The sequence below is a fragment of the Vidua macroura genome, unplaced genomic scaffold (assembly GCF_024509145.1).
Source record: "Vidua macroura isolate BioBank_ID:100142 unplaced genomic scaffold, ASM2450914v1 whyUn_scaffold_135, whole genome shotgun sequence".
Lineage (NCBI taxonomy): Eukaryota > Metazoa > Chordata > Aves > Passeriformes > Viduidae > Vidua > Vidua macroura.
In genome coordinates, this window is record NW_026530552.1 from 205741 (window position 1) to 232108 (window position 26368).

Sequence of the window (26368 nt, forward strand, 5' to 3'; positions counted from 1 at the left end):
CCTCAGATCCCACAGCTTTGTGGCATTTCCAACAATTCCAGGAATTCCCTGGATATTGGAAGGTGTTGGAGTTGGAATGGGGTGGGATTTTAGCTCCCATCCTGGAATTCCACCCTGCAGATCCCACGGTTTTGTGGCACTTGCCACAATTCCAGGATTTCCCAGGATCGTGGAAGGTGTCGGGGTTGGAATGGGATGGGATTTAAGCTTCCATCCTGGAATTTGACCATTCCATGCTGCAGATCCCAGAGTTTTGTGGCACTTCCCACAATGCCAGGAATTCCCTGGATCATCAGAGTTGGAATGGGATTGGATTTAAGCTTCCATCCCAGAATTCCATGCCTCAGATCCCACGGCTTTGTGGCACTTCCAACAATTCCAGGAATTCCCTGGATATTGGAAGTTGTTGGAGTTGGAATGGGGTGGGATTTAAGCTTCCATCCCAGAATTCCATGCCTCAGATCCCATGGCTTTGTGACACTTCCCACAATTCCAGGAATTCCCTGGATTGTGTAAGGTGTCAGGGTTGGAATGGGGTGGGATTTTAGCTTCCATCCCGGAATTCCACCCTGCAGATCCCACGGCGTTGCAACACTTCCAACAATTCCAAGAATTCCCTGGATGGTTGGAGTTGGAATGGGATGGGATTTTAGCTTCCATCCCAGAATTCCATGCCTCAGATCCCATGGCTTTGTGTCACTTCCCACAATTCCAGGAATTCCCTGGATATTGGAAGGTGTTGGAGTTGGAATGGGGTGGGATTTAAGCTTCCATCCCAGAATTCCATGCCTCAGATCCCGCAGCTTTGTGGCACTTCCCACAATTCCAGGAATTCCCTGGATCGTGGAAGGTGTCAGGGTTGGAATGGGGTGGGATTTAAGCTTCCATCCCGGAATTCCACCCTGCAGATCCCACGGTTTTGCGACACTTCCCACAATTCCAAGAATTCCCTGGATGGTGGAAGGTGTCAGGGTTGGAATGGGGTGGGATTTTAGCTCCCATCCCAGAATTCCATGCCTCAGATCCCACGGCTTTGCGGCATTTCCAACAATTCCAGGAATTCCCTGGATATTGGAAGGTGTCAGAGTTGGAATGGGGTGGGATTTAAGCTTCCATCCCAGAATTCCATGCCTCAGATCCCATGGCTTTGTGGCACTTCCCACAATTCCAGGAATTCCCTGGATTGTGTAAGGTGTCAGGGTTGGAATGGGGTGGGATTTTAGCTCTCATCCTGGAATTCCACACTGCAGATCCCACGGCATTGCAACACTTCCAACAATTCCAAGAATTCCCTGGATGGTTGGAGTTGGAATGGGATGGGATTTTAGCTTCCATCCCAGAATTCCATGCCTCAGATCCCACGGCTTTGTGGCACTTCCAACAATTCCAGGAATTCCCTGGATATTGGAAGTTGTTGGAGTTGGAATGGGATGGGATTTAAGCTTCCATCCCGGAATTTCATGCCTCAGATCCCACCGTTTTGTGGCACTTCCCACAATTCCAGGAATTCCCTGGATTGTGTACGGTATCAGGGTTGGAATGGGGTGGGATTTAAGCTTCCATCCTGGAATTTGACCATTCCATGCTGCAGATCCCACAGTTTTGTGGCACTTCCCACAATTCCAGGAATTCCTTGGATCTTCGGAATTGGAATGGGATTGGATTTAAGCTTCCATCCCAGAATTCCATGCCTCAGATCCCGCAGCTTTGTGGCACTTCCCACAATTCCAGGAATTCCCTGGATTGTGTAAGGTGTCAGGGTTGGAATGGGGTGGTATTTTAGCTCTCATCCTGGAATTCCACACTGCAGATCCCACGGTTTTGTGGCACTTCCCACAGTTCCAAGAATTCCCTGGATGGTGGGGACACCTGGACACGCTCCCATTCCCGAGCTGCTCCGCACACAGATCCAGGTTTGGGAATGGTTTATTAACCCCCGCCAGGAATTCCTGGCTCCGATCCAGGCAAATCCACACCCGGCACCGACGATTCCCGGGTTTGGATCGATCCCGGTGGGATCCGTGTCTGGAATATCCCCGGGAATGGGAAGGCTGAGCTCACCGGCCTTGTGCGGATCCCAAATATTCCTCCAGCAGCATTCCCAGCTCCGAGTTCTGCCGCTGCAGGGCGGCAGCCTCGGAAAAGAGCTCGGATCTCCGGGTCAGAACTTTACTGGGAAAGGGACACCGGGAGAACGTGGAAAATCCTCGGGATGACGTGGAAAATCCCCGGAATTGTCCCAGTCCTCCCCACCCCAGGCACTCACTGATATTCCAAGAGCGCGGCTCCAAGCGCATCCCAAAGTTTGAGTGTCCGCTCGGGAATGACGCGGGTCAGGGCTTCCCAGTATTCCCCGTCCTTGGAATTGTCCCGGACGTCCTGAATTTCCCTGGGGGGTCCTTCATCCCTGGGGATGGAAAACAGAGCTTTGGGATGGAGATCGAAAGCTTGGGATGGAGAACAAATCCCTGGGATGTTGAAAGAATCCCTGGGATGGAGAACAAATCTTTGGGATGCAGAACAAATCCCTGGGATGTTGAAAGAATCCTTGGGATGGAGAACAAATCTTTGGGATGGAGAACAAATCCCTGGGATGCTGAACAAATCCTTGGGATGGAGAACAAAGTTTTGGGATAGAAAAAAAATCTTTGGGAATAGAGAACAAATCTTTGGGATGGAGAACAAATCGTTGGGATAGAGAAAAAACTCTTGGGAATAGAGAACAAATCTTTGGGATGGAGAACAAATCCTTGGGATGTTGAGCAAATCCCTGGGACAGAAAAAAAAATCTTTGGGAATAGAGAACAAATCCTTGGGATGGAGAACAAATCCCTGGGATGGAGAACAAATCCTTGGGATGGAGAGCAAATCCTTGGGATATTGAACAAATCCCTGGGATGCTGAAAGAATCATTGGGATGCAGAACAAATCTTTGGGATAGAAAAAAATCTTTGGGAATAGAGAACAAATCTTTGGGAATAGAGAACAAAACTTTGGGATGGAGAGCAAATCCTTGGGATGCTGAACAAATCCCGGGGATGCTGAAAGAATCCCTGGGATGGAGAACAAATCTTTGGGATGGAGAGCAAATCCTTGGGATGCTGAACAAATCCTTGGGATGTTGAACAAATCCCTGGGATGCTGAAAGAATCCTTGGGATGGAGAACAAATCTTTGGGATAGAAAAAAAATCTTTGGGAATAGAGAACAAATCTTTGGGATGGAGAAAAAAACCTTGGGGTGGAGAACAGATCTTTGGGATAGGAAAAAAACCTTGGGAATAGAGAACAGATCTTTGGGATGGAGAACAAATCCCTGGGATGCTGAACAAATCCTTGGGATGGAGAACAAATCTTTGGGATAGAAAAAAAATCTTTGGGAATAGAGAACAAATCTTTGGGATGGAGAACAAATCTTTGGGATAGAGAAAAAAAACCTTGGGGTGGAGAACAGATCTTTGGGATAGGAAAAAAACCTTGGGAATAGAGAACAGATCTTTGGGATGGAGAACAAATCCCTGGGATGCTGAACAAATCCTTGGGATGCTGAACAAATCCTTGGGATGGAGAACAAATCTTTGGGATGGAGAACAAATCTTAGGGTTGGAGAACAAATCCTTGGGGTGGAGAACAAATCTTTGGGATAGGAAAAAAACCTTGGGAATAGAGAGCGGATCTTTGGGATGGAGAACAATTCCTTGGGATAGAGAAAAAATCTTAGGGATAGAGAAAAAAACCTTGGGAATAGAGAACAAATCTTTGGGATGGAGAACAAATCCTTGGGATGGAGAGCAAAAGCTTGGGATGGAGAAGAAGCCCATGGGATGTTGAACAAATCCCTGGAATGGAGAACAAATCCTTTGGATAGAGAAAAAATCTTGGGGATAGAGAAAAAAACTTTGGGAATAGAGAACAAATCTTTGGGATGGAGAACAAATCCTTTGGATAGAGGAAAAAAACCTTGGGATGGAGAGCAAACCCTTGGGATGGAGAACAAATCTTTGGGATGGAGAGCCGATATTTGGGAACAGAGAACAAACCCTTGGGAAGGAGAACAAATCTTTGGGAAGGAGAACAAACTCCAGCTTTCCCTCTCTTCCCAGGTCCCGGATCATCTCCTTCCTGGCTATTCCCAGCCTTGGGAATCTCCTGATTCCTCTGTCGTGGAGCAGGGAAGGTTGGGAAGTTTTTTTTTTTTTCTCCGAGCAGGACAACCCAGGACATTCCCTGGATCCCAGGTTGGCTGTTCCCACCTCAGCTTGACAAAATCCCGTAGGAATTCCCGCAGGATTGTCAGGACGTGGTCCACTTGGATGGACGGGATGCGAGGGGAGCTCCCGGGGGGTTGGTGCTGATCCCTCTGGGAATGGGATCTGCCGCTCCCTCGGTCCTGAGCCGGATCCGTGGGATCTTCTCCCATCCCGGTGACCTGGAGGGAGAAAAGAAAAGCTGGATGTGGAATTTGGGTTTTTTTTTTTTTTTTTTTGGATACGAACACACCAATCCTCATTCCCGGAATTCTTGGGATCCTGGGATCTGCCGGGCTCTCCCCTGGTGATCCCACCTGGATCTTGGGCGCGTTCTGGGATTCGTAGTCCAGGAAAAAATCCAGGAGCTCGCGCAGCTCGTCCTCGTCCTCGATCCGGAGGGCCTGGAAAAGCGGGAATTCCGTGGGATGGGGAGGGGAGGGAAGGGAATTTTCCAGAGCGGAGGAAATGCTGGATAAGGAAGGAATGGTGGGAAGCCAGGAATATCCATGGATGGGAAAGTTTGGGAAGAGGCTGGAGGAGTCCCGGAGGTGCTTAAATCATCGGGATGGGCTGGAGCTGGGAATCTGGGAATCATGGAATGTTCTGGGCGGGAAGGGACCTCAATGCCCATCCCATTCCATGGGCGGGGACACCTTCCATGATCCCAAAACTTGGACATTCCCAGGGGTCCTGGGGCAGCCACAGCTTCTCTGGGAATTCCAGCCCAGCCGGGAATTCCTTCCCAAGATTTCACCCCAAGCTCCCCTTTCCAGGGAATTCCCTCCATTCCCAGCTCTCCCAGCCTGGGATTGGATCCAGCCCCATCCTGACTCCTCCTGGAGAAGGAATTTCAGGATCCAGGGGCTTCACTGGGAATTCAGGACTCCAGGAAGGGTCTCCCTTCCCTTTTCCATCTCCAAATTCCATAAAAATCCCTCAGGATGGATCCTGAGTGTCCTTCATCCCAGAATCCCGGAATGGTTTGGGATGGGATCCATGGACCACCAATCCCATCCCAGGGACACTTCCCACGATCCCAGGGTGATCCAAATCCACCCTTGGGCACTGCCAGGGATTCGGGGATTCTCTGGGAATTCCAGCCCAGCTGGGAATTCCTTCCCAAGATCCCCAAAATCCCAAGCTCCCCTTTCCCACTGGAAGCCATTCCCTGGCTCCTGGCCCTCCAGCCCTTTCCCCAAATTCCAGCTCTCCTGGAGCCCCTTGAGGGATTTCCCCGGATCCTTCCCCGATCCAGGTCAGCATTCCCGGCTCCACGTCCTCCTGGCGCTGAGCATTCCAAGCCCAATCCCCGGAGATCCAATCCCAGCTCACCTCGAAGACGGATCGGAGCTGCCGGACGTCGTTCCTGGGCCCCACCGCCTCCCGCAGCGGCTTTAGGAGTTTGTTTTCCAGCAGGAATCCCTTGGGAAAAAAGGTCGGGAAGAGGGGGCAGAGCCACGGTGAGCGTTCCCAGCCCTCATTCCAAAGGGATCCACACCAAAAAAAAAAAAAAATAATCTAGATCCAGGGCTGCTCCCGGATCCCGGGCTCCAGCGCCACTCACCGACTCCTCGCTCAGGACCTCCAGGATTTTCCGGAGGGTTTTCCTGGGAATGCCCGGCCGGGATGTGGCTCTTTCCTCCAGCCTTTCCTGGTTTTCCTTCCCTCCTTCTGCGCTCCGCGCTCCTTTCTTCTTACTCCCCCTCCGTTCCTGCTCCGGTTTTCCAGATTTGATCCCTGAAAATCAGAGAGGGGAGTTGGGAGCAAAATCCCAAACCTTGGGAGCCACCGGGGGCAAAATCCCTGGAAGACAAAGCTCCTGGGATGAGAGCTGCTCCTCGGAACGGGGAAAACCGGGAAAAACGCAGCTCAGGGCTGGCCACTCCCGGAAGATCCCGTCTGGAAATCCCAAGGATCGGCGGGACACGGGAGCCTTTCCACGCGGAGGAAGATTTCCAAGGAATCCACGGATCCCACCTTCCAGGAGTTTGGTGGCCACCTGCATGGCATCCCTCTTTTCCTGGCGGCGCCCCAGGGGTCCCACGTTATCCATGAACCACAAGTGAGGCTCTTCCCACGGCATTCCCAGCTGCTGGACGTGGATGATCCGATCGGCATCCAGCGCTTCCCGGATCAACGCTTTGGCCTCTTCCTCGTTCACGATCCAAACCTGCCGGAATTTCTCGGCGCTGCTGCGCATCAGCTGCCTGTGGAAAAGGATCCCGAAGGGATCGGATCCCGCTCCGGCGTTCCGGAGGCTCCCCACGGGGCGGAATTCCAAGCGCTCCCCACCTCATCCGGCTCCGCGTCTCCTGGAACTGCCCCGTGACCCGCTCCAGCTCGGATTCCAGGCTCTGCTTTTCCTCTTGGAATTTCATCTCCTGCTTGGCCATTTTGGCGCTCAGCAATTCGAGCGACGTCCGGAATCTGGGAAGGGACAAAGAGCCTGGGTTTGGGAATTTTCCCCAGGCGTGGGGAAAAGCTTTGGAACGGGAGGGGATTGCCGGGATGGGTTTTACCGGCTGATTTTCCTTTTCTGCAGGGATCGGAGCGTGGAATTTTCCACATCCAGCTGCCGGAGAACGTCCAGGTTGTATTCCAGCTTCACCTGGTTCAGGTGGTAAATTCCCTTCATCTGCCGGAGTTTCCTCTCCAGGTACTGGAATTCCATGGAGGGAAAAAAAAAAAAAAGTCACAAAGACAAGCCCGGAGTTTAGGGAAAACCCAGGGAAACTCCCAGAAGGGTTTGGATTCCCCAGGAAAAGAAAAGCTGGAATTAAATCCCAGCGGGTCTGAGAGTTTTTCCCTTTCCAGAGGATGGAGGAAAGCCATGATCCAGGGGTTAATTCCCAAAAATCCCACCTCGGGGCAGAAATCCAAAGGCAGAAATCCTAAACAACCACCAGGGAAGTCCTTCCCAATCCCAGGCTCTCCCAGCTTGGAATTCCCACCCTAGATCCCAATCCCAGTGTCAATTTTTGCTTCCAGGTATTTTTTTTTTTTTTTCCACCTGCAGTGGGCACAGAGAATTCCCTCTCCTCCTTCTCCTTAGGGAATTCTGCGTTTGTTGGGATTCATATTGGGATATTTTACACCTATTTTGGGGAAGAAAATATTCCTAATATCCCGTGGAAAACTTTCCCTGCAGCAGCCCGAGGGATTTCTCCGTTATTATCCCGGTTCCCAAGGCTGCTCCCAAACCAAGATAAGGCCGTGGAACACAAAGAGGGAAAATTATCTCCGGAGCCTCCCCCGGCCACAGCTCAAGGTTGTTTTTCCAACATTTTCCGTCTTTCCAACGGCCACACGGCATTCCCTGGGAATGCTGGGCTGCAGCACGGAGCTGTTTCCATCCCAAAAAGTCCTGGGAACATCCCACACCTCCAAGTTATCGGGAACTGAGGGTGTGGAGCTGCTGGAGCGAGTCCAGGGAATGCCACGGAGCTGCTCTGGGGCTGGGAGAGCTGGGAATGCACAGCTGGATCAGGGAAAGGATCCAGGGAATCCTTGGAGCCGCTCCCCGATCCCAAAGGGGCTCCAGGAGAGCTGGAATTTGGGGAAGGGCTGGAGGGCCAGGAGCCAGGGAATGGCTTCCAGTGGGAAAGGGGAGCTTGGGATTTTGGGATCTTGGGAGGGAATTCCCGGCTGGGCTGGAATTCCCAGAGAATTCCTGGATCCCTGGGAATGTCCAAGGGTGGATTTGGATCACCCTGGGATCGTGGGAAGTGTCCCTGGGATGGGATTGAAGCTTCATGGATCCCATCCAAACCATTCCAGGATTCTGGGATCAAGGACACTCAGGATCCATTCTGAGGGATTTTTATGGAATTTGGGGATGGAAAAGGGAAGGGAGACCCTTCCTGTAGTCCCGAATTCCCAGTGAAGCCCCTGGATCCTGAAATTCCTTCTCCAGGAGGAATCGGGTTGGGCCTGGATCCAATCCCAGGCTGGGAGATCTGGGAATGTGCAGCTGGATCAGGGAAAGGATCCAGGGAATCCTTGGAGCCTTTTCCAGAGGGAATGGAGAGCTGGAATTTGGGGAAGGGCTGGAGGGCCGGGAGCCAGGGAATGGCTTCCAGTGGGAAAGGGGAGCTTGGGATTTTGGGATCGTGGGAAGGAATTCCCGGCTGGGCTGGAATTCCCAGAGAATCCCTGGATCCCTGTGTCCAAGGAAATGTTGGAGCACCCTGGGATCGTGGAGGTGTCGAGGTTGGAATGGTTTGGGATTTGAGGTCCCTTCCCACCCAAACCGTTCCAGGGTTCCCAGAGGTGATTCCGTGATCCGGGCCCTTTCCCGGTACCTGCACATCCTGTTCCAGCTGGAATTTCATGCTGTCGTAGTTCTCCACGCTCTCATCCTGCAGCTCGTTCAGCTGCTGCTCGAAATCCAGTGCCTTGTCCATCTGCTTCCGCAGGAATTCCAGCTGTGGGAGCAAGGAGAACCTCATCCCACCTCCTCCAACCTCATCCAACTTTTTCCGACTCCATCCAACCTCCTCTCACCTCCTCCAACTTCATCCAAACTCCTCCAATCTTATCACACCTCATCCAACCTCATCCCAATCTCATCCCACCTCATCCCACCTCCTCCAACCTCATCCAACTTTGTCCAACTTCATCCCACTTACGCCCACCTCCTCCAACCTCTTCCATCCTCATCCAACCTCATCCCAATCTCATCCAACCTCATCCCAATCTCATCCAACCTCCTCCAACTTTATCCAACCTTATCCAACCTCATCCCACTTCACCCAAGTCCTCCAACCCCATCCAAGGCCATCCAACCTCCTCCCACCACATCCAACACCATCCAACCTCCTCCAATATCCTCCAACCTCATCCCACCTCATCCAACTTTATCCAGCTTCATCCAACTTCATCCCACCTCATCCCACCTCATCCATCCACTGTCCTCCAACCTCATCCAACCTCATCCAACCTCATCCCACCTCATCCAACCTCCTCCAACCCCATGCCACCTCATCCAACCCTATCCAACCTCATCCAATGTCCAACTTTGTCCAACTTCATCCCACTTACGCCCACCTCCTCCAACCTCATCCAAACTCCTCCAATCTTATCACACCTCATCAATCCTCATCCAACCTCATCCCAATCTCATCTAACCTCATCCCACCATATCCAACCTCCTCCAACTTTATCCAACCTCATCCAACATCCTCCAACCCCATCCAAGGCCATCCAACCTCCTCCCACCACATCCAAAACCCTCCAACTTTATCCAACCTCATCCCACCTCATCCCACCTCATCCCACCTCATCCAACATCCTCCAGCATCCTCCAACCTCATCCAACCCCGTCCAACCTGCTCCAACCTCATCCCACCTCATCCAACATCCTCCAGCATCCTCCAACCTCATCCAACCCCATCCAACCCCATCCTACCTCATCCCACCTCATCCAACCTCCTCCAACCTCATCCCACCTCATCCATCCAACATCCTCCAACCTCATCCAACCTCCTCCAACCTCATCCATCCTCATCTAACCTTATCCCACCGCATCCCACCTCATCCAACCTCCTCCAACCCCATCCAACCTCCTCCAACATCCTCCAACCTCATCCAACCCCATCCAACCCCATCCTACCTCATCCCATCTCATCCAACCTCATCCAACCTCCTTCCACCACATCCAAACTCCTTCAATCTTATCACACCTCATCCAACCTCATCCCACCTTGCCCATCCTCATCCAACTTTATCCAACCTCATCCCACCTCATCCAAAGTCCTCCAACCCCATCCAAGGCCATCCAACCTCCTCCCACCACATCCAACATCATCCAACCCCAGCCTCCTCCAACCTCATCCCACCTCATCCAACCTTCTCCAACTTTATCCAACCCCATCAATCCTCATCCCACCTCATCCAACCTCATCCAACCTCATGCCACCTCATCCAACCTCATCAATCCTCATCCAACCTCATCCCACCTCATCCAACCTCATCCAACCTCTTCCAACCTCATCCAAACTCCTCCAATCTTATCACACCTCATCCAACCTCATCCCACCTTGTCCATCCTCATCCAACTTTATCCCACTGCATCCCACCTCATCCAAAGTCCTCCAACCCCATCCAAGGCCATCCAACCTCCTCCAACCCCATCCAACCTCATCCAGCCTCCTCCAACCTCATCCCACCTCATCCAACCTTCTCCAACTTTATCCAACCCCATCAATCCTCATCCCACCTCATCCAACCTCATCCAACCTCATGCCACCTCATCCAAACTCCTCCAATCTTATCACACCTCATCCAACCTCATCCAACCCCATCCGAGCCCATCCAACCTCCTCCCACCACATCCAACCCCATCCAAACTCATCCCACCTCATCCAACTTTATCCAACCTCATCCAACCTCATCCAGACTCCTCCAACCTCATCCAACCTTCTCCAACTTTATCCAACCCCATCAATCCTCATCCCACCTCATCCCACCTCATCCAACCCCATCCAACCTTATCCATCCCAATCCCTGTTCCCACCCCAATCCCAAAAAACCCATCTCCTTCACGGCGCCTTCCCGGGCAGAGCCGATCCCGGCATTCCAAGCAGGACCTGGAGCATGTCCAGGGAAGGGAACGGATTGGGAATGGGGCTGGAACTCCAGGAGCAGCTGAAGGAGCTGGGAAAATATCTCAGGGAGCCTGGAGAAAAGGAGGCTCCAGAGAGAAATTTCCCTTTCTGGAATTCCCGGAAAAGTTGAAGCCAGGTGGGATCGAATAAGAGGGAAACTTCCAGGGGAAGTTTAGACGGATATTGGGAACAATTCCCACCTGGAAAGGGTTTTCCAGCCCTGGAAGAGCTGCCCAGCTCAGGGTGGAGTCCCCATTCCCGTTGGGATTGAAATCCATGTGGATTTGGCCCTGTGGATCAGCGCTGGGAATGGTTGGACTCGGTGACCCCAGAGGGCTTTTCCACCCTCAGCGATTCCCACGGGAAAAATGGGAATTTTCCACCCAAAAAAAAAAAAAAAAAAAAAAAAAAAAGGAAAAGTATCTCCCACGGGATTCACCTCCTGCTCGTTGTGGGCCCGGATGGCCTCATTCCACCTTTTCCGGTTGTTGGCCAGCATTTCCCGCCGCTCCTCCTCAAACGTTTTCTGCGGAAGAGACGGAAATTCCACGCCGGGGATCTCAGGGAATGGGAACAGCCGGGCAGCGACGCTTCCGGGTCGCTCCCAAACTCATTCCCAACCCCTCAGAGCTCCGGATTCCGGACTCACCCACCCGGATTTCATCCCAGCACCGCCATTCCGAGGTGTTTTTTTTTTTTTCCCCCCACAAAAGATACGGAGAAGCAAAGCGGTTTTTCCTGCTTTTCCCGCTTTTCCCGGGAATTGGGTACCTCGATCTGCCGGAGGTGGTGCCGGTAGGCTTTGAGCATATTCCTGGTTTGTTCTTCCATCCTTTCCAGGAGCACCTGGATCTCACCCGCCTGCTCCTGCAGGGCCTGCCCGTACTGCTCGTCCTTGGCCTTCAGCTCCTGGAAAAATGAGGGAAGGAGAGGCCGGAATCAGCGGGAATCGAGTGGGAATCCTCAGGGAAACGGCAGGACATGGAATTATCGTGGATTGGGTGGGAAGGGACCTTAAGGATCATCCGATTCCAACCCCACCATCCTAGGGTGATCCCACCTTTCCTGGGATGCTGACAGGGATTCTCTGGGAATTCCAGCCCAGCCGGGAATTCCTTCCCAAGATCCCAAAATCCCAAGCTCCCCTTTCCCACTGGAAGCCATTCCCTGGCTCCTGGACCTCCAGCCCTTCCCCAAATTCCAGCTCTCCTTTCCCTCTGGAAAAGGCTTCAAGGATTCCCTGGATCCTTCCCTGATCCAGCTGCACATTCTCAGATCTCCCAGCCTGGCATTGGATCCATTCCCATCCCAACTCCTCTCTGGGAAGGAATTTCAGGATCCAGGGGCTTCACTGGGAATTCGGGACTCCAGGAAGGGTCTTCCTTCCCTTTTCCATCCCCAAATTCCATAAAAATCCCTCGGGATGGATCCTGAGTGTCCTTGATCCCAGAATCCCGGAATGGTTTGGGATGGGATCCATGGACCTTCCATCCCATCCCAGGGACACTTCCCACGATCCCAGGGTGATCCAAACCCACCCTTGGGCACTGCCAGGGATCCTCTGGGAATTCCAGCCCGGCCAGGAATTCCTTCCCAAGATCCCCAAAATCCCAAGCTCCCCTTTCCCACTGGAAGCCATTCCCTGGCTCCTGGCCCTCCAGCCCTTCCCCAAATTCCAGCTCTCCTGGAGCCCCTTTGGGATCGGGAAGCGGCTCCAAGGATTCCCTGGATCTTTTCCCGATCCAGCTGCGCATTCCCAGCTCTCCCAGCCGGGATTCATGGCAGAGGCGCTCCAGCCCTGGGAGCAGCTCCGGGAATTCCCAGATACCTCCTGGAGCTCTCGGATGAGCCGGTTCTTCCCGGCCAGGAGCTGCTCGCACTCCTCCCGCTGCTGCTCCAGCAGCTCCCACAATTCCTGCGGGATCTTCACGTCCCCCACCGAGGCCCACTTGGAGTTGATCTCCGCCAACTTTTCCGTCCCGCGCTGGGCTTCCTTCTCCAGCTTTTCCAACCTGCGGGAAGCCAGGGAATCGGGGAACTGGGATAGGGCTGGATTTGCTCCAGACCTGGGGTTCTTCCTTTCCCTAAATCCCTTCCCTGAATGCATTTTCTGAATCCTTTCCCTGGATCCCCTTGCTTCTCTGAATCCCTTTCCTTCCCTGAATCCCTTCCCTGAATCCATTCCCTGAATCCATTCCCTGAATCACTTCCCTGAATCCCTTTCCTTCCCTAAATCTCTTCCCTAAATCCCTTTCCTGTCCTAAATCCCTTCCCTGAATCCCTTCCCTGAATCCATTCCCTAAATCCATTCCCCGAATCCCTTCTCTGAATCCCTTTCCTTCCCTAAATCCCTTCCCTGGATCCCTTTCCTTCCCTGAATCCCTTTCCTTCCCTAAATCCCTTCCCTAAATCCCTTCCCTAAATCCATTCCCTAAATCCATTCCCTGAATCCCTTCCCTGAATCCCCTTCCTTCCCTAAATCTCTTCCCTAAATCCCTTTCCTTTCCGAAATCCATTCCCTAAAATCCCTTTACTTCCATAAATTCCTTCCCTGAATCCTTTCCCTGAATCCCTTCCCTAAATCCATTCCCTAAATCCATTCCCTGAATCCCTTCTCTAAATCCCTTCCATTAAATCCCTTCCCTAAATCCCTTCCCTAAACCCTTTCCCTAAATCCATTCCCTGAATCCGTTCCCTAAATCCCTTTCCTTCCCTAAATCCCCCTTCCCTAAATCCCGGGAGCATGGATTTGGTGTTTCTTGGAATTTCCAGGAATGGGGCTGATGGAAAAGCAGGATAGGAGCGGCCAGGAATGATCCTGGTGGGGATCAGGGAATGCCAGAAGCTGGGAAAGCTTTGGAAAATCCCAGTAGGAAAAATTCCACTGTCAGAGCAGAATGGACGGGGCCATTCCAGGAATGCGCCGAGGAATTCCAAGGAGGAATTCCAGGACGGTTTGGATGGGATTCGTGAACCGTCAATCCCAAACCATTCCAACCCCACCATCACAGGGTGATCCAACATTTCCTTGGGCACTCCCAGGGATTCTCTGGGAATTCCAGCCCAGCCGGGAATTCCTTCCCAAGATCCCAAAATCCCAAGCTCCCCTTTCCCACTGGAAGCCATTCCCTGGCTCCTGCCCCTCCAGCCCTTCCCCAAATTCCAGCTCTCCTGGAGCTCCTTTGGGATCGGGAAGCGGCTCCAAGGATTCCCTGGATCCTTCCCTGATCCAGGGGAACATTCCCAGCTCTCCCAGCCTGGGATTGGATCCATCCCCACCCTGATTCCTCCGGGAGAAGGAATTTTGGGATCCAGGGGCTTCACTTAGCATCTTGGATCTCCAGGAAGGGTCTCCTTTCCCTTTTCCATCCCTAAATTCCATAAAAATCCCTCTGGGATGGATCCTGAGTGTCCTTGATCCCAGAATCCCAGAATGGTTTGGGATGGGATCCATGGACCTTCCATCCCATCCCAGGGACACTTCCCACGATCCCAGGGTGATCCAAACCCACCCTGCCAGGGATTCAGGGATTCTCTGGGAATTCCAGCCCAGCCGGGAATTCCTTCCCAAGATCCCAAAATCCCAAGCTCCCCTTTCCCACTGGGAAGCCATTCCCAAACCCATCTCCAGCTCCCCCGGAAACCTCTGGAAATCTCCCTCCAACCACCTGGGCCAGGTGGGATTTGGGACCTCATGACGGGCCTCAATTTTCCATCGGAATCCGGCGGCATTCCCAAACTCCCGGCTCCTCCCCGCTCACCTCCTCAGCTTCTCCTGCCCCTCCTTTTCCCGCCTCCGCGATTCCCGGAGATCGGATCCCACCTGGACGTTCGTCAGCAGCTGCGTCCCTTGGAAAAGCAGCTTGGCCAGGACCTGCCAGGGAAGGGACACTCCGGGAATTTTGGGCTTGGAATGCACCAATCCCAGATCCTTCCCGTCCGTGGGCTGGTTGGGAATCCAATTCCATGGATCCCGGTCAAATCCTGGTCCCTAAAGGATCCTGAAATCCCTTTCCTTGCTTAAATCCCTTCCCTGAATCCCTTCCCTGAATCCCATCCCATTCCATAATCCCATCCCATAATCCCATCCCAGAATCCCATCCTGGAATCCCATCCTGGAATCCCATCCCAGAATCCTATCCCATTCCATAATCCCATCCCGGAATCCCATCCCAGAATCCTATTCCATTCCATAATCCCATCCCAGAATCCCATCCCATCCTGGCTTCCCATCCCAGAATCCCATCCTGGAATCCCATCTGGAATCCCATCTGGAATCCCATCTGGAATCCCATCCCAGAATCCCATCCCAGAATCCCATCCTGGAATCCCATCCAGGAATCCCATCTGGAATCCCATCCTGGATTCCCATTCCGGAATCCCATCCTGGAATCCCATCCCATTCCATAATCCCATCCCAGAATCCCATCCTGGAATCCCATCCCGGAATCCCATCCCATAATCACATTTCAGAATCCCCACATGGAATTAAGGTTGGAAAAGACCATGGAATCCAACCATTCCCATCAGATCCCAAGGATCCCGTCCAAATCCTGGTCCTTGGGAATTTCTCTCCTGGTTTTTGGCCCAAAAAGGAGGAAAATATGGGATAAGGATGGATCCAGGAGGAGATTCCCATTGGATCCCAAATCCCAGTCCTGGGGAGTTTTTCTCCTGGATTTTTGTCCCACCAAGGAGACCCCAAGGATCAAAACAAGGGACAAGGATGGATCCAAGAGATTCCCATCAGATCCCAAGGATCCAGCAACAGTCCAAGTCCTTGGGAATTTCTCTCCCGGTTTTTGTCCCAAAAAGGAGGAAAATATGGGATAAGGATGGATCCAGGAGGAGATTCCCATTGGATCCCAAATCCCAGTCCTGGGGAGTTTTCCTCCTGGATTTTTGTCCCACCAAGGAGACCCCAAGGAGCAAAACAAGGGATAAGGATGGATCCAAGAGATTCCCATCAGATCCCAAGGATCCAGCCCCAGTCCCAGTCCTTGGGAATTTCTCTCCTGGTTTTTGTCCCAAAAAGGAGGAAAATATGGGATAAGGATGGATCCAGGAGGAGATTCCCATTGGATCCCAAATCCCAGTCCTGGGGAGTTTCTCTCCCCATTTTTTGTCCCATCAAGGAGACCCCAAGGATCAAAACAAGGGATGAGGATGGATCCAAGAGGAAATTCCCATTGGATCCCAAATCCCAGTCCTGGGGAGTTTCTCTCCCCATTTTTTGTCCCATCAAGGAGACCCCAAGGATCAAAACAAGGGACAAGGATGGATCCAAGAGATTCCCATTGAATCCCAAGGATCCAGCCCCAGTCCAAGTCCTTGGGAATTTCTCTCCTGGTTTTTGTCCCAAAAAGGGGGGAAATATGGGATAAGAAAGGATCCAAGAGGAAATTCCCATCGGATCCCAAGGATCCCACTCAAATCCCGGTCCTGGGGAGTTTCTCTCCTGGTTTTAGGCCCAAAAAGGGGGAAATCCAGGGATAAAGAGGGATCCAGGTGGAGATTCCCGATCCTTCCAGACCTTCTGGGTCTCCTCGATCAGCTTCAGGCTCTTCCTCTCCTCTTCCTCCTCCTCCTCCTCCTCCTCTTCCCGCTCCACCTCCTCTCCGAGGGCTTCCCTGGGAGGGAAACAGGGAAAAGTCGGGATATTTTATTAATATTTCATAATAATAGTGATGCTAATTCTATGTATTGATATAAATTTGATTTCATTAATGTAATTTTATATAATAAATTATATATAATATGATATTATATATATGACATGATATATGATATATAATATAAAAGATATATAATATAATATAATATAATATAATATAATATAATATAATATAATATAATATAATATAAACTTAATATATATTTAATTGATAAAAATTTAATATAAATTAGATTTAATTAATTTTTTATAAAAAAATTATATATAATAAATTATATATAATATAATATAATATAATATAATAATATAATATAATATAATATAATATAATATAATATAATATAATATAATATAATATAATATAATATAAATATTAATTTAATTGATAAAAATAAAAATAAAAATAAAAATATTAAAAAAAAAAATATATATAATATTTAATAATACAATATCCACCCCAAACTGTTCCCGATGCTTGGAAAGGGGCCGGGATCCAATCCCAGCACAGCACATGGGAAGAAGGAAACTGGGAACAGCATTCCCGAGGGAAAACGGGATCCAGGATTCCCCCTCTGGAACTGAGAATCCTGCCAGGAATGCGGGAAGAGGGAGGGAATTTTGGGATGGGAGGGGCTGGAGCTGGATCTGGGACGATCCCGGTGGGATCCTTCCCATGCGGGATATTCCAGTGGGATCAACCCCAGGTGGGATTAGGAAAGGATTTGGGATGATCCCAGTGGGATCCTTCCCTCTCAGGATATTCCAGTGGGATCAGTCCCAGGTGGTTCCTTGGGATCGGGAAAGGATTTGGGATGATCCCGATGAGATCCTTCCTGCTTGGGATATTCCAGTGGGATCAGTCCCGGGTGGTTCCTTGGGATCGGGAAAGGATTTGGGATGATCCCAGTGGGATCCTTCCCTCTCAGGATATTCCAGTGGGATCAGGAAGGGATTTGGGATGATCCCGATGGGATCCTTCCCACTTGGGATATTCCAGTGGGATCAGGAAAGGATCTGGGATGATCCTGGTGGGATCCTTCCCACTCAGGGGAGATTCCAGTGGGATCATGAAGGGATTTAGGATGATGCCAGTGGGATCCTTCCCACGTGGGGTATTCCAGTAGGATCAGTCTCAGGTAGGATCAGGAAAGGATTTGGGATGATCCCGATGAGATTCTTCCCACTTGAGATATTCCAGTGGGACCAGGAAGGCATTTGGGATGATGCCAGTGGGATCCTTCCCACTCGGGATATTCCGGTGGGATCAGGAAAGGATCTGGGATGATCCTGGTGGGATCCTTCCCACCTGGGATATTCCAGTGGGATCAATCCCATGTGGGATCGGGAAAGGATCTGGGATGATCCCAGTGGGATCCTTCCCACGTGGGGTATTCCAATGGGATCAGTCCCAGCTGGTTCCTTGGGATTGGGAAAGGATCTGGGATGATCCTGGTGGGATCCGTCCCACTCAGGATATTCTGGTGGGATCAGGAAAGGATTTGGGATTATCCCAGTGGGATCCTTCCTACTTGGGATATTCCGGTGGGATGAGGAAAGGATCTGGGATGATCCTGGTGGGATCCTTCCCTCTCAGGATATTCCAGTGGGATCAGGAAGGGATTTGGGATGATCCTACTGGGATCCTTCCCACGTGGGATATTCCAATGGGATCAGTCCCAGGTGGTTCCTTGGGATCAGGAAAGGATTTGGGATGATCCCGATGAGATCCTTCCTGCTTGGGATATTCCAGCGGGATCAATCCCAGGTGGGATCAGGAAAGGATTTGGGATGATCCCTCTGGGATCCTTCCCACTTGGATATTCCAGTGGGATCAGTCTCAGGTGGGATCAGGAAAGGTTTTGGGATGATCCCGATGAGATTCTTCCCACTCGAGACATTCCAGTGGGATCAGGAAGGCATTTGGGCTGATGCCAGTGGGATCCTTCTCACTCGGGATATTCCAGTGGGATCAATCCCAGGTGGGATTAGGAAAGGATTTCGGATGATCCCGATGAGATCCTTCCTGCTTGGGATATTCCAGTGGGATCAATCCCATGTGGGATCGGGAAAGGATTTCGGATGATTCCGATGGGATCCCTCCCGCTCGGGATATTCCGGTGGGATCAGGAAAGGATCTGGGATTATCCTGGTGGGATCCTTCCCACTGAGGGGAGATTCCAGCTGGATCAATTCCAGTTGGGATCAGGAAAGGATCTGGGATGATGCCAGTGGGATCCTTCCCACTCGGGATATTCCGGTGGTATCAGGAAAGGATCTGGGATGATCCCGGTGGGATCCTTCCCACGTGGGGTATTCCAATGGGATCAGTCCCATCTGGTTCCTTGGGATCGGGAAAGGATTTGGGATGATCCCAGTGGGATCCTCCCCTGCTTGGGATACTCCAATGGGATCAATCCATTGTGGGATTGGAAAAGGTTTTGGGATGATCCCAGTGGGATCCTTCATGCTTGGGATATTGCAGCGGGTCAGGAAAGGATTTGGGATGATCCCAGTGGGATCCTTCCCTCTCAGGATATTCCAGTGGGATCAGGAAAGGATCTGGGATGATCCTGGTGGGATCCTTCCCACTCAGGGGAGATTCCAGTGGGATCATGAAGGGATTTGGGATGATGCCAGTGGGATCCTTCCCACGTGGGGTATTCCAGTGGGATCAGTCCCAGGTGGTTCCTTGGGATCGGGAAAGGATTTGGGATGATCCCGATGGGATCCTTCCCACTCAGGAGATTCCAGTGGGATCAATGCCAGGTGGGATCAGGAAAGGATTTGGGATGATCCCAGTGGGATCCTTCCTGCTCAGGACATTCCAGTGGGATCAGTCTCAGGTAGGATCAGGAAAGGATTTGGGATGATCCCGATGGGATCCTTCCTGCTTGGGATATTCCAGTGGGATCAATCCCATGTGGGATCAGGAAAGGATTTCAGATTATCCCGATGGGATCCTTCCTGCTCGGGATATTCCAATGGAATCAATGCCAGGTGGGATGGGGAAAAGATTTGGGGTGATCCCGGTGGGATCCTTCCCACCCTGGGATTGGGTTTGGGATGGATTCTGAGCCTGGGATTGGGATTTGGTTTGGGATTGGATCCTTTGGGATGGATCCTGAGCCCTGGCAATGGATTTGGGATGGGTTTGGAGCCCTGAGAATGGACCTGAGCCCTGGGATTGGGTTTGGGATTGGACCCTGAGCCCTGGGATTGGATTTGGGATGGATCCTGAGTTCTGGGATTGGGTTTGGGATGAACCCTGAGTTCTGGGATTGGGTTTGGGATTGGACCCTGAGCCCTGGGATTGGGTTTGGGATGAACCCTGAGCCCTGGGATTGGGTTTGGGATTGGATCCTGAGCCCTGGGATTGGGTTTGGGATGGACCCTGAGTTCTGGGATTGGGTTTGGGATGGACCCTGAGCCCTGGGATTGGGTTTGGGATGGACCCTGAGTTCTGGGATTGGATTTGGGATGGACCCTGAGTTCTGGGATTGGGTTTGGGATGGACCCTGAGTTCTGGGATTGGGTTTGGGATGGACCCTGAGTTCTGGGACTGGGTTTGGGATGGACCCTGAGTTCTGGGATTGGGTTTGGGATTGGATCCTGAGCCCTGGGATTGGGTTTGGGATGAACCCTGAGCCCTGGGATTGGGTTTGGGATTGGACCCTGAGCCCTGGGATTGGGTTTGGGATTGGACCCTGAGTTCTGGGATTGGGTTTGGGATGGACCCTGAGCCCTGGGATTGGGTTTGGGATGGATCCTGAGTTCTGGGATTGGGTTTGGGATGGACCCTGAGCCCTGGGATTGGGTTTGGGATGGACCCTGAGCCCCTGGGATTGGGTTTGGGATGGATCCTGAGTTCTGGGATTGGGTTTGGGAGTGGATCCTGAGCCCTGGGATTGGGTTTGGGATGGACCCTGAGTTCTGGGATTGGGTTTGGGATTGGACCCTGATTTCTGGGACTTGGTTTGGGATGGACCCTGAGTTCTGGGATTGGGTTTGGGATGGACCCTGAGTTCTGGGACTGGGTTTGGGATGGACCCTGAGTTCTGGGATTGGGTTTGGGATTGGATCCTGAGCCCTGGGATTGGGTTTGGGATGAACCCTGAGCCCTGGGATTGGGTTTGGGATTGGACCCTGAGCCCTGGGATTGGGTTTGGGATTGGACCCTGAGTTCTGGGATTGGGTTTGGGATGGACCCTGAGCCCTGGGATTGGGTTTGGGATGGATCCTGAGTTCTGGGATTGGGTTTGGGATGGACCCTGAGCCCTGGGATTGGGTTTGGGATGGACCCTGAGCCCCTGGGATTGGGTTTGGGATGGATCCTGAGTTCTGGGATTGGGTTTGGGAGTGGATCCTGAGCCCTGGGATTGGGTTTGGGATGGACCCTGAGTTCTGGGATTGGGTTTGGGATTGGACCCTGATTTCTGGGACTTGGTTTGGGATGGACCCTGAGCCCTGGGATTGGGTTTGGGATGGACCCTGAGTTCTGGGATTGGGTTTGGGATAGTTCTGAGCCCTGGGACTTGGTTTGGGATGGACCCTGAGCCCTGGGATTGGGTTTGGGATGGACCCTGAGCCCTGGGATTGGATTTGGGATGGACCCTGAGCCCTGGGATTGGGTTTGGGATGGACCCTGAGCCCTGGGATTGGATTTGGGATGGACCCTGAGTTCTGGGATTGGGTTTGGGATGGACCCTGACTTCTGGGATTGGGTTTGGGATTGGATCCTGAGCCCTGGGATTGGGTTTGGGATGGACCCTGAGTTCTGGGAATGTTCCTGAGCCCTGGGATTGGGTTTGGGATGGACCCTGAGTTCTGGGATTGGGTTTGGGATGGACCCTGAGGTCTGGGATTGGGTTTGGGATTGGACCCTGAGCCCTGGGATTGGGTTTGGGATGGACCCTGAGTTCTGGGATTGGATTTGGGATGGACCCTGAGTTCTGGGATTGGGTTTGGGATGGACCCTGAGCCCTGGGATTGGGTTTGGGATGGACCCTGAGTTCTGGGATTGGGTTTGGGATGGACCCTGAGCCCTGGGACTTGGTTTGGGAGTGGATCCTGAGTTCTGGGATTGGATTTGGGATGGACCCTGAGCCCTGGGATTGGGTTTGGGATTGGATCCTGAGCCCTGGGATTGGGTTTGGGATGGACCCTGAGTTCTGGGATTGGGTTTGGGATGGACCCTGAGCCCTGGGATTGGGTTTGGGATGGACCCTGAGCCCTGGGATTGGATTTGGGATGGACCCTGAGCCCTGGGATTGGGTTTGGGATGGACCCTGAGCCCTGGGATTGGATTTGGGATTGGACCCTGAATTCTGGGATTGGGTTTGGGATTGGACCCTGAGCCCTGGGATTGGGTTTGGGATGGACCCTGAGTTCTGGGATTGGGTTTGGGATTGGATCCTGAGCCCTGGGATTGGGTTTGGGATGGATCCTGAGTTCTGGGATTGGGTTTGGGATGGACCCTGAGTTCTGGGATTGGGTTTGGGATGGACCCTGAGCCCTGGGACTTGGTTTGGGATGGACCCTGAGTTCTGGGATTGGATTTGGGATGGACCCTGAGTTCTGGGATTGGGTTTGGGATGGACCCTGAGTTCTGGGATTGGGTTTGGGATGGACCCTGAGCCCTGGGACTTGGTTTGGGAGTGGATCCTGAGTTCTGGGATTGGATTTGGGATGGACCCTGAGCCCTGGGATTGGGTTTGGGATGGACCCTGAGTTCTGGGATTGGGTTTGGGATGGACCCTGAGTTCTGGGATTGGGTTTGGGATGAACCCTGAGCCCTGGGATTGGGTTTGGGATGGACCCTGAGCCCTGGGATTGGGTTTGGGATGGACCCTGAGTTCTGGGATTGGGTTTGGGATGGACCCTGAGCCCTGGGATTGGGTTTGGGATGGACCCTGAGTTCTGGGATTGGGTTTGGGATTGGATCCTGAGCCCTGGGATTGGGTTTGGGATTGGATCCTGAGTTCTGGGATTGGATTTGGGATGAACCCTGAGCCCTGGGATTGGGTTTGGGATGGACCCTGAGCCCTGGGATTGGGTTTGGGATGGACCCTGAGTTCTGGGATTGGGTTTGGGATAGTTCTGAGCCCTGGGACTTGGTTTGGGATGGACCCTGAGCCCTGGGATTGGGTTTGGGATGGACCCTGAGCCCTGGGATTGGATTTGGGATGGACCCTGAGCCCTGGGATTGGGTTTGGGATGGACCCTGAGCCCTGGGATTGGATTTGGGATGGACCCTGAGTTCTGGGATTGGGTTTGGGATGGACCCTGACTTCTGGGATTGGGTTTGGGATTGGATCCTGAGCACTGGGATTGGGTTTGGGATGGACCCTGAGTTCTGGGAATGTTCCTGAGCCCTGGGATTGGGTTTGGGATGGACCCTGAGTTCTGGGATTGGGTTTGGGATGGACCCTGAGGTCTGGGATTGGGTTTGGGATTGGATCCTGAGCCCTGGGATTGGGTTTGGGATGGACCCTGAGTTCTGGGATTGGATTTGGGATGGACCCTGAGTTCTGGGATTGGGTTTGGGATGGACCCTGAGCCCTGGGATTGGGTTTGGGATGGACCCTGAGTTCTGGGATTGGGTTTGGGATGGACCCTGAGCCCTGGGACTTGGTTTGGGAGTGGATCCTGAGTTCTGGGATTGGATTTGGGATGGACCCTGAGCCCTGGGATTGGGTTTGGGATTGGATCCTGAGCCCTGGGATTGGGTTTGGGATGGACCCTGAGTTCTGGGATTGGGTTTGGGATGGACCCTGAGCCCTGGGATTGGGTTCGGGATTGGATCCTGAGTTCTGGGATTGGGTTTGGGATTGGATCTTGAACCCTGGGTTTGGGTTTGGGATTGGATCCTGAGCCCTGGGATTGGGTTTGGGATGGACCCTGAGCCCTGGGATTGGATTTGGGATGGACCCTGAGCCCTGGGATTGGGTTTGGGATGGACCCTGAGCCCTGGGATTGGATTTGGGATTGGACCCTGAATTCTGGGATTGGGTTTGGGATTGGACCCTGAGCCCTGGGATTGGGTTTGGGATGGACCCTGAGTTCTGGGATTGGGTTTGGGATTGGATCCTGAGCCCTGGGATTGGGTTTGGGATGGATCCTGAGTTCTGGGATTGGGTTTGGGATGGACCCTGAGTTCTGGGATTGGGTTTGGGATGGACCCTGAGCCCTGGGACTTGGTTTGGGATGGACCCTGAGTTCTGGGATTGGATTTGGGATGGACCCTGAGTTCTGGGATTGGGTTTGGGATGGACCCTGAGTTCTGGGATTGGGTTTGGGATGGACCCTGAGCCCTGGGACTTGGTTTGGGAGTGGATCCTGAGTTCTGGGATTGGATTTGGGATGGACCCTGAGCCCTGGGATTGGGTTTGGGATGGACCCTGAGTTCTGGGATTGGGTTTGGGATGGACCCTGAGTTCTGGGATTGGGTTTGGGATGAACCCTGAGCCCTGGGATTGGGTTTGGGATGGACCCTGAGCCCTGGGATTGGGTTTGGGATGGACCCTGAGTTCTGGGATTGGGTTTGGGATGGACCCTGAGCCCTGGGATTGGGTTTGGGATGGACCCTGAGTTCTGGGATTGGGTTTGGGATTGGATCCTGAGCCCTGGGATTGGGTTTGGGATTGGATCCTGAGTTCTGGGATTGGATTTGGGATGAACCCTGAGCCCTGGGATTGGGTTTGGGATGGACCCTGAGCCCTGGGATTGGGTTTGGGATGGACCCTGAGTTCTGGGATTGGGTTTGGGATTGGATCCTGAGCCCTGGGATTGGGTTTGGGATTGGATCCTGAGTTCTGGGATTGGATTTGGGATGGACCCTGAGTTCTGGGATTGGGTTTGGGATGGACCCTGAGCCCCTGGGATTGGGTTTGGGATGGACCCTGAGTTCTGGGATTGGGTTTGGGATGGACCCGGAGCCCTGGGATTGGGTTTGGGATAGTTCTGAGCCCAGGGACTTGGTTTGGGATTGGATCCTGAGCCCTGGGATTGGGTTTGGGATTGGATCCTGAGTTCTGGGATTGGGTTTGGGATGGACCCTGAGCCCTGGGATTGGTTTTGGGATTGGACCCTGAGCCCTGGGATTGGGTTTGGGATGGACCCTGAGTTCTGGGATTGGGTTTGGGATGGACCCTGAGTTCTGGGAATGGGTTTGGGATGGACCCTGAGCCCTGGGATTGGTTTTGGGATGGACCCTGAGTTCTGGGATTGGGTTTGGGATGGACCCTGAGCCCTGGGAATGGGTTTGGGATTGGATCCTGAGTTCTGGGAATATTCCTGAGCCCCTGGGATAGGTTTGGGACAGATCCCGAGCCCCGGTGCCGGTTCTGAGCCCCGGTCCCAATCCTCGAGTTTGGGGTCGGCTCCTGATCTCTGCCCGTGTCCCAGTTTGGGGTGGGGACCCCCCCCCCACCACCTCCCCCCTGTGGAAAACCGGGAGGATCCTCTGGAAAACCGGGAATGAGGGCCCGGCCCCGCCGTTCCTCACCGGCGCCGGGCATCGATGCGGTTGCGGCGGGCGGCGATTCGCTGCTGGCGCTCCCAATCCGCGCCGGTACCGGGATCGGGAACGGGATCGGGATCGGCACCGGGACCGGCACCGGGATCGGGATCAATACCGGGACCTGTACCGGCACCGGGATCTGGATCAGCACCGGGATCTGGATCAGCACCGGGATCGGGATCGGCACCGCGATCGGAACCAGCACCGGGATCGGTACCGCGACCGGGATCAGCACCGGGATCGGGACCGGCACCGGGATCGGTACCGGCACCGGGATCAGCACCGGGATCCCTCTTGGGATGGGTTTTAGGATCGAGTTTAGGCTCGGGCTCGAGCTCCGCGAGCCCCAGGCTCGGGCCTGGGCCCGCCCCGTCCTTCCCCGGCTCCATGCGCACACCTGAGAGCAGGTGCGCGCCCGTTACCGCGCATGCGCGGCTCCCGTTGCCCCGGCAACGGACGATGCGCGGCGCCCACTGCGCATGCGCGCAGCTCCGAGCGTCTCTCGTTGCCAGGCAACGCGTGTGGCATCATGGCAGCGCTGCTGCGCATGCGCGGTGGCGCTTTCCCGTTGCTTGGCAACGGCGGGAGCATCATGGCCCCCGCTCCCAAATATTCCAAATTTTCCCGGCGCGTTTCCGTGGGAAGCAGCGGGGAAAAAAGGCACCGGGAGAGCTCCTCCGGCTCCTTTCCACTGGGATCCGGGAGCTGGGGTTGGAATGAGGGGAGGGGCTGGGCTGAGATTCCCAGAGGATCCCTGGGAGTGTCCCAGGAAAAGTTGGAGCAGCCTGGGATTGGTGTTGGAATGGGAAGGGATGGAAGGTCCGTGGATCCCATCCCAAACCATTCCGGGATTCTGGGATCGAGGACGCCCAGGATCCATCCCGAGGGATTTTTGTGGAATTTGGGGATGGAAAAGGGAAGGGAGACCCTTCCTGGAGTCCCAAATTCCCAGTGAAACCCCTGGATCCAAAAATTCCTTCTCCAGGAGGAATCAGGATGGGGCTGGATCCAATCCCCATCTGGGAATGGAGGAAATTCCCTGGGAAAGGGTGGGATCTTGGGAAGGAATTCCCGGCTGGGCTGGAATTCCCAGAGAATCCCTGGTGGTGCCCAAGGGTGGGTTTGGATCACCCTGGGATCGTGGGAAGTGTCCCTGGGATGGGATTGGAGATCCATGGATCCCATCCCAAACCGTTCCGGGATTCTGGGATCGAGGACGCTCAGGATCCATCCCGAGGGATTTTTATGGAATTTGGGGATGGAAAAGGGGAGACCCTTCCTGAAGTCCCAAATTCCCAGTGAAGCCCCTGGATCCCAAAATTC

General features: G+C 53.1%; 1 protein-coding gene across 1 annotated transcript; it reads right to left on the reverse strand.

Moving 5' to 3' along the window:
- Positions 1-1910: 1910 nt before the first annotated feature.
- Positions 1911-25479, reverse strand: LOC128802652 (dynein regulatory complex protein 1-like). Its single transcript, XM_053969209.1, has 17 exons — positions 25269-25479; positions 25031-25202; positions 16387-16483; positions 14615-14727; positions 12682-12865; positions 11625-11762; positions 11293-11379; positions 8550-8672; positions 6768-6907; positions 6541-6675; positions 6226-6455; positions 5813-5985; positions 5581-5670; positions 4563-4649; positions 4252-4427; positions 2267-2407; positions 1911-2172 (listed from the first exon to the last, which is right to left on the reverse strand). The coding sequence occupies exons 1-17, from the start codon at positions 25432-25434 to the stop codon at positions 2058-2060; spliced, it is 2367 nt and encodes a 788-aa protein (XP_053825184.1). The 5' UTR covers positions 25435-25479; the 3' UTR covers positions 1911-2057.
- Positions 25480-26368: the final 889 nt, after the last annotated feature.

Excerpts from the sequence above, each read along its gene's own strand:
- LOC128802652 (XM_053969209.1), bottom strand. The coding sequence starts at position 25,434 with ATGGAGCCGGGGAAGGACGGGGCGGGCCCAGGCCCGAGCCTGGGGCTC. Across the intron at positions 12,866-14,614 it reads GGGCAGGAGAAGCTGAGGAG|GTTGGAAAAGCTGGAGAAGG; the intron begins GTGAGCGGGGAG and ends GGCTTCCCGCAG. Across the intron at positions 6,908-8,549 it reads AGCTGGAACAGGATGTGCAG|TACCTGGAGAGGAAACTCCG; the intron begins GTACCGGGAAAG and ends ATGGAATTCCAG.